This window comes from Cariama cristata, unplaced genomic scaffold (genome assembly GCF_000690535.1).
Source record: "Cariama cristata isolate BGI_N322 unplaced genomic scaffold, ASM69053v1 scaffold13585, whole genome shotgun sequence".
NCBI classification, from domain to species: domain Eukaryota; kingdom Metazoa; phylum Chordata; class Aves; order Cariamiformes; family Cariamidae; genus Cariama; species Cariama cristata.
The window spans coordinates 7,752-20,251 of record NW_009619344.1 but is presented as its reverse complement, the minus strand read 5'-3'; the positions used below and the strand labels follow the sequence as shown (position 1 = coordinate 20,251).

General features: G+C 38.2%; 1 protein-coding gene across 2 annotated transcripts in view; it reads left to right on the top strand.

Moving 5' to 3' along the window:
- MYO1B (myosin IB) overlaps positions 1-12,500 on the top strand; it is a 94,839-nt gene that overhangs the window by 79,626 nt on the left and 2,713 nt on the right. For both annotated transcript variants that reach the window (XM_009701228.1, XM_009701226.1), the window contains 6 exons: positions 2,840-2,914; positions 3,321-3,455; positions 4,356-4,462; positions 9,155-9,287; positions 10,811-10,963; positions 11,883-12,010. In XM_009701228.1, the coding sequence (XP_009699530.1) occupies positions 2,840-2,914; positions 3,321-3,455; positions 4,356-4,462; positions 9,155-9,287; positions 10,811-10,963; positions 11,883-12,010 (731 nt within the window). The remainder of the gene's footprint in view (positions 1-2,839; positions 2,915-3,320; positions 3,456-4,355; positions 4,463-9,154; positions 9,288-10,810; positions 10,964-11,882; positions 12,011-12,500) is intronic.

Below are 12,500 nucleotides of genomic sequence, written 5' to 3'. Positions count from 1 at the left end.
ACAAATGTCAGATTAAAGGGACTCTATTACAGTTGTTGACTTAAAAACCTGACCTACATTGGCAAAGATCCTGTCCAGAAAGATTACTAGGATGTATTTTCTTATTGTGACCTCTGCTTGTTTGAATGGGAAGTGGGGTGGAGTTGTCTGACTCTCACTGCTGCTCACATTAAACCCCTGATCCCAGTGTCGAGAGCATAGTGTAAAGCTAATGATAATGTCCTGTTGCTTCCATCAGCCTTTTTAGGGCATGACCTTGTGTGCAGTTACCTATGGCTTGTGGCAGCCATGAATCCCAGAAAAACTGAGATGTACAAGAGTCTTTTGTTTTCTATCCCTTGCTTTCAAGGACTGGTTGGCAAAAAAAACCACATTTGTCATCTGGAAAAATATAGTTCTGCTCTGTAAATAGACTATGAAAATGGCATCTTGAGATGTTTGAGGTCTGTGCCCAAATGATTTACACAATACAGTTTTCAAACATGGTTTTATAGATGCAGTCCTGAAGAACTGGAAATCTAAATCAGTTTTGATTGGCTGGGTGTCACTTTTGCTAGTAGGGATATTGTAGACTACAGAAGTATTAAAGGGAACGATTTACTTGATAATGCAAAGTAAAGTCCAGCTCTCATATACTCATACTTATTCTAACAACGATGAAATGGGAAAAGTATAAAAAAATCCATTACAATACATACATGGAAACCAGAGATGGAAATACAAAGGAGTCATTTTAAGAAGTCTTTCTACAGATCAGAATCACACTTTAGGTACTACTGCCAAAGTGGGTCTGTTTTTATGATTTTAAAACAAGAATATGTCCCTCCTGAGAACTCAGAGGCTGTTTTATACTAGACAGCAGCATTGAAATGAAAACTGATGAATCCAAAACCTTTAAGGCACATAATAGCAGGAATATGTTTCTGCCTGTCTGTGGTGTGATTTTCAATATGTTTTTTAAATAGTGTAAGCGGCACTTCTGTCTCACCTGAAATACACAGATTTTTCTGAATAAGAACATAGTCTGTAATTCCAATATATCACTGTTACTACAGGCAATTCTCATTTGATGGCAAAGTGTTTTCACCCATGACATATAAAGGTGAGGATTTAAAGTTGATACAAGTGATCAAGATTAAACCATTAATTCTTGAGGGTGGGTTTTTTTTTTTAATTGTATGATAAGTAAATTTTAATAGCATTTGTGGTACTTTCCAGATTTAGGCTTTTCTGGAACGGCTTGCATTTCTCAGTGCTTGCTTTGCAGCTTCCCCACAGCACTGGGTGGGTGGGTGTATATTAGTCTCTGTTGTAAATTAATTTGCACACCTTGCAGCTCACGAAGAATAATGTAAAGCAACGTTGTTAAAGAGAGTCTATGAGAACATGGTGAGATTTGGGATGATTGTGGTTGGAGTGGCTTTGAGTGTGTTAATTTCCATCCTTGAATAATAAATAAAGGATGTACACTAATTATAGAGCACTAAACCTTACAGAAAATCAGTGAATAAGAACTCTAATAATTTTTCTTACAAAGTGAGGAGGAAAAAATTATGTGCTGTATTTGCGTAGAATGATGACAGCTGAATGCTGTCAGTTTTGCTGATGCATCTTAATATGTAATTAAGCAAAACCTATTTATCTGTGGGGTTTTTTTAATCCCAGAATGGTGACAAGTTCTTGCTTTAAAATGCTGGCTTATCTTAAAATGCATGACACTCAGTATGGGCAGAAGGTGTGCCAGGGTAAGCCAAGTGAACTTTTTCTTACAAGTCCATGTGGGTTTTTCCTCTATGGGTTTCCCTTCATTTTCTGGTTACAGTGAACTCCGCAACACATAGCGAGTTAGCTAAAACCACTAAATTTGCTCTGGGGTAAATTATGCAAAGCCACGATGTTTTCCCTGGTTTTTGCCCAAAACTTGTAACAGGTGTGTTGCAGGCTGTGCCAAAGTTTGAAAAAAGTCAGTGGATGTTTCAGCTAACTTGATGTGAGCCTAGGCTCATGTAAAACTGCAAACCAGTTGCACACTCTCTCAGATTTTGTTTCCTGAAGGGAGGAATTTAGGTACTGGGCTAATTAGCACCAATAGAAATACAAAGAGCAAAACAAGTACTCTGAAACTTGCATTTACAAGCATGTATTAAAAATGAGTATCACATGCGTGGGTGGTTCTCAGCCATTGCTGTTTTGGTTTTGTTTTTAAATAAATTTTAGGAGCAAATATCAAGCTTGCTGACATTAAGCAACCTTCATGTTGGTTCTCTGCTCTTACCAAGCACCAAAACCTTATTTTCCTTTTGGAATGAAGACTCTGCTCTGGGGGAAAAAAAAAAAAAAACAACAAAAAAAAACCACACAAAAAACCCCCCTTTTTTATTATAGAAAACTCTGTGTATTAAGAATCTTAAAGGAGAAAAATCAGAAACAGTTCATCAATTAACTATGTAATTAACATCAGTTCAGTGTCACTTCAGACACAATAAAATACGTATCAGTGATGATACCTCACTTTTTCCAGTCCAACTTTATACAAAAGCCTATGAAAATAGATTCATGCTGTGAATTAAACAATATTTGAATAGCTTGCCTTTTCAGAGGAAAGTATTTCAATTTCTCTCTTAAATTTGCAAATGAATGTACTCACTTTGTGACCTCTTGGTCCACAGTCTGCTTCATCTATTTTAAGAGTACCCAGTTAGTGTTCCTATTACAGGGAACACTTTGCATGTTTGTATGCTTTTTTAGTATTTTCTGCCATAGAGCTTTATAAAAGAGTACCTGTGCAAACAAATTCCTTTTTTTTGTATTCACTTTGAGGGTTTGTTTAACTTTTCAGGTCCGTAGAGAGTACAGGAAATACTTCAGAGCCAATGCTGGAAGAAAAATTTATGAATTTACCCTTCAGAGACTTGTATGTATATATCTGTACAAAGCACATGTACATTTCTGTGTTTTAAATTTTTGTTTTCTAGCGAAAGTAACAGCTGTTTCATGGCCTTGATAGTCTTTGTAAGGAAATGTCCAAGCTAAGCATATGGAAAATAGACAAATATTCTGATGTTGTAAAGAAAGGGTAGTGATAGTGTTTTGAAGGTGTGGGAATGGTACTAACTAGGCATTTGCCACACTTCTATGATATCTAAATCTGCATTTCTCAATATACCTGGCTTTTTAAATCCATATTCAGGTTTATGAAAGCTGAGAGTTGCAGTTTGGTAGCTGTACTTTTAATCACAGAGCATCCGCTTTTCCTTGCTTATTTCAATAACTCTGGTATTTGAATATTAATAAAACATTTTGCTTCAATTTTATCACAGATGCAAAAGTACTTCCTGGAAATTAAGAATAAGATGCCTTCTTTATCACCAATAGATAAAAACTGGCCAGCGAGACCTTACCTTTTCTTGGATTCAACTCACAAGGAACTAAAGAGGATTTTCCATTTGTGGAGGGTAGGACACATTCTGGTCCAGTCTGTACAGAACTTTGTCACATGACTTTCAGTAATTTTGTTCATGAAGGACCTATTTTTAGGATGTATTTCTTCCTGTTCCAGCCAGGATAATTTTATTTCTTTGGAAGAAGTATGGGTTTTGATCATTGTCTTTGGCCTGCAAGGTGTATAACTATCCTGCCTACTCCTTTCTGGGGCTAGGGAGAGAGGATTGCTTTCTGCCATCGGTTGTTAACTTAATAGTAAAGCAGTATGCCTCTTGTCGGTTAATTGGTAGCTTATAATACTTATGTCCCTGGCCAGGACTGGGACTAGCTCTTAGACCACATTGGAAGTACTGGGTGGAATTTTTTTACTTATGAACTGTGGTTAGCTGAAATTTGTTTTGGATCTTTGGGTGGAGAGAACGAGAATCTCATGCTGATGAGACGTTTTACTGATCTTGTGGGCTGTGTTTTCTGTGAATTGTCAAGGAACAGGTTTTCTTTCTGAGCCTGCAAAAGTCATCCTCTCAGCTGTGTTTTGTTCTTTCTTTCTGCTTACATAAACTTCCACAGTCGTGGAATGATATATATGTTTCTGTGAACCTTTTTAGCAGTCTTCCAGTGACTGGTATCTGATAGATTAAATTCATGTTCAAATGCAACGTGCTTAAATGAGATGTTTTAGATATTGGTTTTGGTGTAATTCAGAAGTGTCTAGAATGGGTGAGGAGAAAAACACCTCTGCTGTTTGTTACGGTGCTACAGTGGCATGTAGGATGGAGCTGAGTCACTTCAGAAGTATACGAAGAATGTGCATCTTGAGCAATAAGCAAACATTAGTCTGTGGTGCTGCTGCTTCAAATCAGATTGGGAAGGATAATTTTTTGGTTTGTTTCATATATCATGTTTTGTAGTGTAAAAAGTACAGAGACCAGTTCACAGATCAACAGAAGCTTATATATGAAGAAAAACTGGAAGCAAGTGAACTTTTCAAGGACAAGAAGGCTTTATATCCAGCCAGGTAATGACTTACTCTGCTGCTTTTAGTGTACAATAAATTCAATATCTTTACATAGAGTTAGGAAACTAAGCAAGATTTTGCTTTTTATCTTAAGCAGGAAAGTGCATTTTCCTTGTTTGACGATGTCCCTCCATCATTTTACTTGGTAATGAAGTAAATCCTGGAAATTGACCTCAGTTTGCTTCTAACTTGGATGTTGTTGCAGCCCACTAATTCTGTGATACTGAGCACTTTTGTCTAGAAGCAATGATGTTTTGTTGTTCTAACCTCCCATGACCTGTTCACATCGTAAAAGTTTGGAGAACTTGTAGAAGGGAATAACTCTCACCCTTTCCCCTAGTTTCCATCACGCTGGTTCCTGCAACCAATAAATGTAGAGTGAACTGAGAGGCTGTAAATGACAATGTCACTCCCAGATGAGGCATGCCAGGGAGTTCTTCTATGTTCAAACTTAGTAGATTCTGCAGAATGTTCTAATGTGAAGACTAAGTAATTTAAGAGTTAGATACATTGGTATATGTATCTTTTTGAAAGGATACTTTAAAAAAAGAAGTGCTTAGAAATTCATTTCCATTTTAGAATTTTTTTTTTAATTGGAGACTTTTGAAAAATGTGAAATGTCTGCAAATAAGTTTTTTGGTTTCTCAGATTATTGAGTTCTTAACTGATAAATCCTTTTCATTCCTATCTGCAGAGCTAATGTTACTCCAGAAAGTGTAGTAGTACCTGAGTTTACTTAAGGAATGCGCTTTTTTTTGCATGCATGCAGTAAAACTGACAAAATAAGGATCTGACTTCCTTGAAAGAAATTGAATTGAACTTTTTAAGTGAATATGAGCTTAGAAATTGTGTTTTTCTTGAAAACAAAGGTCTTGTCCATCTCAGGAGAGTTTTCTTTTAGAAGCCATAGTTTGAGCTGAGCAGGAGCAAAGCACTGTAAAACGAGAAGCAAGGTTCAGTAGGGAGGAGAACAGGAATCTGCAAGAGTTGATGAGAGCAGTTCCATGCATGGACAAGCTCTGCTTGGTTGTTTGTGTGTTTTATTGGTTTTATTTTGTGCCATTTTTTATTGAGACATTTTCTTTTCTCCTGTAATGGGCTCAGTATGTGTTTCTCTTTCTTCCCTTCAGTAGATCACTTATTTAATGGCTGTATATGTTAACTTGTGGTCTGTTCCTTATTTGCTTTGAAATGTCTTTTTATGCTGCTGGGAAAAGACAAAGATGCTGCCTTTGGACTTTTATAAGAGCAAGCAGGGTTTTTTGCTTTGAGTCAGTATACATCTGATCAGCATAGAGCTCCTTGGAAAAGAAGGAATTTTATTTGTATACCTGGTTTGGTAGTTTTTACACCAAGACTGAACAGCGAAATATTATACAGCAAAATATATATCTGAGTTACTTTTATTCAAGACATTCTTAAGTGATATACGTGATAGAGAGTAGCTGTTGATTCATTTCAGTTTTATCTTGTAAGTCATAGAATCATAGAATGGTTTGGTTGGAAGGGACTTTAAAGATGATCTAGATCCAACCCCCCTGCCATGGGCAGGGACATCTTCCATGAGACCAGGTTGCTCAAAGCCCCATCCAACCTGACCTTGAACACTTCCAGGGAGGGGACATCCACAGCTTCTCTGGGCAATCTGTTGCAGTGCCTCACTGCCCTCATAGTGAAGAATTTCTTCCTAATAACTAATTTAAATCTTCCTTCTTCCAGTTTAAAGCCATTGCCCCCTGCCTATCACTCCCTGCCCTTGTAAAAAGTCCCTCCCCAGCTTTCTCATAGGCCCCTCTTAGGTACTGGAGGGCTGCAATAAGGTCTTCCTGGAACCGCCTCTTCTCTGAACCACCTCAGTTCTCTCAGCCTGTCTTCACAGGGGAGGTGCTCTAGCCCTCAGATCATCTTCATGGCCTCCTCTGAACTAGTTCAAACAGGTCCATGTGCTTCTTGTGTTGGTAGCCCCAGAGCTGAATGCAGTACTCAGAGTAGAGGCGGAGAATGACCTCCTTTGACTTGCTAGTCACACTTCTTTTGATGTGGCCCAGGATGTGGTTGGCTTTCTGGGTTGCAAGCACACATTGCAGGGTCATGTTGAGCTTCTCATCAACCAGTACCCCCAAGTCCTTCTCCTCAGGGAAAGGAGATCCTTGCTCCTGCTCTTGATCCATTCTCTGCCCAGCCTGTATTTGTGCTTGGGATTGCACCTACCCATATGCAGGACCTTGCTCTTGGCCTTTTTGAACTTCATGAGGTTCACACAGGCCCACCTCTCAAGCCTCTCGAGGTCCCTCTGGGTGGTATCCCTTCCCTCCAGCATCTCGACTGTACCACACAGCTTGGTGTCGTCGGCAGACTTGTTGAGGGTGCGCTCAATCCCACTGTCCATGTTGCTGACAAAGATGTTAAACAGTGCCGGTCCCGATACTGATGACTCCTGAGGAACGCCACTCATCACCGGTTTCCACTTGGACATTGAGCCATTGACTGCAACTCTTTGAGTGCGACCATCCAGCCAATTCCTTATCCACCAAGTGGTCCATCCATCAAATCCATGCCTCTCCAATTTAGAGACAAGTATGTGATGCACAAGTCCAGGTACATGATGTCCATTGTTCTTCCCTTATCCAGCAATGGTGTAACCTTGTCTTGGAAGGCCACCAAATTTGTCAGGCATGATTTGCCCTTAGTGAAGCCATGTTGGCTGTCACCAATCACCTCCTTAGTTTCCCTGTGCCTTAGCGCAGTTGAGACTGACTGGCCTGTAGTTCCCTGAGTCTTCCTTTTTTCCCCTCTTTAAAAATGGGGGTTATGTTTCCCTTTTTCCAGGCAGCAGGAACTTCCCTGGACAGCCATGACTTCTCAAATATGATGGATAGTGGCTCAGCCACTTCACTTACCAGTTCCCTCAGGACCCGTGGATGCATCTCATTAGGTTCCTTGGACTTGTGCACCTTCAGGTTCCTTAGATGGTCTTGAACCTCATTGTCTCCCACAGTGGGCAGTTCTTCACTCTCCCAGTCCTTGCCTTTGCCTTCTGTGACTTGGGCGGTGTGGCTGGAGCACTTGCTGGTGAAGACTGAGGCAAAAAAGTTGTTGAGTACCTCAGCCTTCTCCATGTCCCAGGAGTTGTCATCGTTTGATGAGGGACAAAGTCCACAGGGAATCTACTGTTTTGGTGACTATGGTTTTATAATGCTAATTAATAAAACCAAAAAAACCCAAAGCTCCAACATGGTAGAAAGTTAGAATGCTTTCCTCACCCTGCACTCATTTAGAAATATTTTCATCTCTTTTTGTCATGTATTCAAAGCTGATTAGCTTCCATTGAGCTTTGTTATTGGCCTAAGGGTGGAGGAAATTACTATATAAAGTTTCTGATTAGTTTGTATGATAATTATTCATAGGATGTGGCTAATTTTCTGTGTATAATATAATTATTTAAGAACAGAAAGGGACTTCTTGTGAGTGCTAGAACACCAGTACCCTTCCTCTTCTGTCCCATCTCCCTGTGTGCCAGAGATGCAGTTACAAAGGTAGTGCTATTCCACATAATACATTGGTTCCATTTGGGCTCTAGTCTTGGCAAAGCTTTGCATTTAGTACTTTGACTGTAATTTAATCAAAGTGATTAGTTAAAGTGACTTCCAGACAAACCAAGCAGCAACTGTAGTCACCAATTCTTAACTGATAGTGAAGCTCTTACTCTGTAACTCTGAGGTGGATAAAGATGGAGTGATTTGCAAGCGCGACAAGTCTTGACAAAGAGCTGGTACACATTTAACAAACAACAGCAGGTCTTGAAGGCAAGTTCTCATCTGTCACTCTGAAATACTGCGAAAGAGCAGAGGTGTCAGTCCTCCTGAAGTTTTATTTCCTGTTTTCACAGAGACTGCTGTTGGGTGATTTTAAATCAAAATTGATTGCATGTGCGAGGATGTACTTGTATCTGATATCCATAGCAATTTGGCCCATTTAATTAGAAAATGTTTCCAGAGCAAGGAAAAAAAAAAATCCTATTACTGTCTTTGGTGATAAATTTCTCTTTATTCACCATCACCGTGGTGTTAATGTATACAAGATTCTGTGTCCAATACACATACCATTTCTTACTCCTCCTCTTTTCTCCTTTCCCTGGGGATAATGTGCTGGGAGATATATCCACGCTACTCTGTACCAATTCCCAGGTTATTTTCAACTGACATAGTATGCCTGCGTGGCACAGATTAATGCCAACACCACTGCGCTGAGTGAATGGTGGTACCGACCTGAAGCGTCTCGGGGCAGAGCACAGGGCGCTGCAGTTTTCAGCTTCTCAGCATGATGGAGGACGATTATGCTGCATAAACGAACACCACGTTAAGAGCCCTGTTTGCATTCAGTTATGTATTGTTCTAATTCTGTTAGACAATAGGAAATTATTTTGTATTGCCGTTGTTTAAAACGGGTGGAAATTGTGAGTCAAGGTTTCTGTGTTGTTTAGAGTATTCTTTCACTAAAAATGAAGCAGCAAATTACTTTCCCTGGCAGAGAGTGTATCAAAGCTTAAGGAACGTTCTGGCAGTATGGAGTAATTGAAAATAGTATTCGGTGCGTCTCCTGGCTGAAGCAGAACCTGATGGTTTCAGGAGGTTTACTTCTTCCCCGAGATTCATATTTAACTCATGTTTCCTTTGTCTTTTTGTTGGGCAGTGTTGGGCAGCCGTTCCAAGGGGCTTACTTGGAAATCAGCAAGAACCCCAAGTACAAAAAACTTAAAGATGCTGTGGATGAAAAGATCATTATTGCAGAAGTTGTGAATAAAATCAATAGAGCTAATGGGAAGGTAATAAAATGGAATTGCTTTATCCAGAAGGGTAGATCATTTTTGTTATAAATAAACTGAGGGGAACTTAGTTTCTGTCATGTAATAGTCTGAGGATTTAAAAAAATGCCATTTTTTAAGGGCAAGACTAGAAATGTTGGATTTATGTAAATTGGTGATTTTAAACAGCTGTTTTAAATTTACATGAAGATTATTAAAATCTTGTTTGGGTTTGTAGTTTTCAGCAAGTTTTCCAAACAAAAATGGCATGTCATCAAGTGGTGGCAGACTGTATTGATTCACAACTAAATGTCGTCTCTGTACCAAACTTAGATCTTCTATTTGCCAGTTGAAGAAAATACAGAGAAATTTAGAAAACTTAATCTTTCAAGGTTCACAGAGTCATTCAAGCTCCTGATTATCACATTTGATTTTGTTTTAAAATTGTCAGTGGCATACGCTGCTAGCTTTGCCTGTCTTCTGACTGATATCAAAAGCTTTTGTGAATGAAGAGGCAAGTTTCTTGTATCATTGGAATAAAGCTGTTAAATGTGCTGGGTATTTTTTTTACTCTGCCAACACAGAACTTGTTTTGCATTTAAATTACACCTATTAAAACAGGAAGTATGATCCTCCCTTAGTAAATGTAATTGTTTTCACTGTATCTATCTAAATATTACAAGTAGTAGATCTCAGAATCTCAGATGTAGATGTCATGTATGCATTTGTAGGAGTGAAATTAGGTTGCCTGTTGTTGATGCCAATTTAATTTTCTGGTTTAGAAGAAACTAATTAAATGAAGACAATATATTTCCTGTACTTGCATAGGCTACAGATCTTGAGATTAAAAAAAAATAAAAAAAATAACAATGAGCTATGGTTCTATGTGCTTAAGACAGCTACTTCTTAATTATAATAGTTAAGATTTTATTATTTAAAATTTTACAGGAAAAAAAGCTGTATGTACATTAAGTTCTCACTTCTGTTATTTTCTAAGACAAATTTGAGAACACACATTCATACTTTGAAAATATTTGTCATTTGAAAATATGACTGTTTATCCTGCTAAAGAATAATTCCAGTAGATAAACACAAATACTTGCATGATTTGTGTTGTTCTGGAACACAGTTTTGGTGAATAACAGTAAATAGTGAGGCTTAGTCCTGAATTAGCTGTCACTGAAAAGGTACGTTGGTTTTCCTGGGGATTGACAGAGCATAAGAAATGAGGTTATCCTGATTTGCATCATTTCTGAGTTTCAGTTTCTGAATTTTATAACTGTAAGCTAGCAATTAAAGGAACTGTTTATATCTAAGCATATGTGCCAAAATGAGCTAAACTTCTCAATCTCTAATTAGACACATAAATAAATTTGACCTAATTTTAAGTGATCTGCAGCTTTTACTGACCATCAGATGTTCATGTTTACTAATGCGGACCAAGCCTATTAACTCTATGAACTGCTTGTAGTCATAGTAGGCGCTCAGTAAAGACCAGTTCTCTCTCTGTGTAGATAATGGTTTGCATTTTTGTATTTTCACAGGCTACATCCAGGATTTTCTTATTGACCAAAAACAACGTTCTTCTTGCGGATCAAAAATCTGGGAATATCAAGTCAGAGGTTCCCCTAGGAGATGTTACCAAAGTGTCCATGAGCTCCCAAAATGATGGCTTCTTTGCAGTGCACCTCAAGGAGGTCTGTTGCAACTTTATAATACAATAGTATGACTGTTTTACATGCAGTGATGTAAAAATTGTTTATTTATTATCTTGTAGCATTAAATTGTAGTGGTTAGCCTGTAGGTTTAAAAGTTTCTTGCACTTTGCCATGTCTGCAAAAGCTGATTGAAAATCACTGAAGCCAAATGAGAACAGTTACTACATTATGAACAATCATTTATTTGTTAAAATCCGACTTTATATTTCAGTGTAGCCTCTTCAGGATTGGAGTTTTCCATTTGTAATATGAGCCTTTAATCTAGTTTGGGTTTCTTGTGGCAGTGTTTTTCTTTCTAGCTGCTCATATAATTCTTCCTGACACAATGGCAGAATATTTCTCTGTTCTTTACGGGATGCCAAGAAATCCATGTTTACGGCACAGCGAATTTGGTTACTCAGTTCTAAAGAACTTAGTTCAGTGCTATATTTGCTTCACTGCACTGTCAGCATTGCTCTGCTAAAATCATTAAGCTGACATTTGTATTCTAGCTGAAATGGATTTGAAGAATGTCATATATAGTGTCTTTTCATACTGACCACCTTCATCCTAATACTGGTGTTCGTAATTGGTTTCTGTTCCTTTCTGAAGATATCATGAGCTTGCTGCAGAGGAATACAGAAACACTACAGTTTTGTAGGACAAATGAAGGTGACCTTCCTTTAGGGTCTGAAGGGGTTTTTAACTTTCTGAACAGGTTTGTAGTTTTATTTGAGAGTGAATTGCATTTTGATCCTATACACTGCACTGCATCCCTATTTAATTTACAAGACAAGAGGCTGTTGTTTCATTGGACTGGGAAGAGAAGACTCCTTGTAAAACTTCCTGCTTGGCTGGCATTGAATATTTTTCATATTCTAGGTTTTGGTAGTCCTAACTACTTTCCTTTCTATTTCAGGGTTCAGGAGCAGCTGGTAAAGGAGATTTCCTGCTCAGTAGTGATCACCTTATTGAAATGGCCACTAAACTTTACCGCACTACTCTCAGCCAAACCAAACAGAAGCTCAACATTGAGATATCTGATGAGTATGTTTCTTGTTTGCTTAAAAGTGCATTTCCTTCAATGCAACATGCTAAAAAGTCAAGTATCTATTGTTAGAAAAACAAAACACTGTTGTGTATCTAATAGTTCTTTTCTCCTGACAGAATATTTGTAAATAACGATCCAGGTTTCAATGTGTACTCACTTTTAGTATTCGTTTTGGCTCTTATTTCCTTGAAAGTCATTAGAAAAAATGTGCTTTTCTGAAGGTAGTTTCAAATAAGCCTATGAAGCAGAATTGCTGCTGTAGAAATAATTAAGAAATACTACATTTGAGAGAATCGTTTTGTGTGTGACTGAAATGTTCACATATTCCTATGAGATGTTTATTGATTGGAGTGGATGCTAGGTGCCAAGTTCTAATGAAAACAACCAAAATGGCATGAAAAGCTCCTCCCCAAACATGCGTAATGATGGTGCTAGTAACATAGGTCTACAAAGCTCTGCATTCTTTTTTGTGGAGGTGAAAAATGT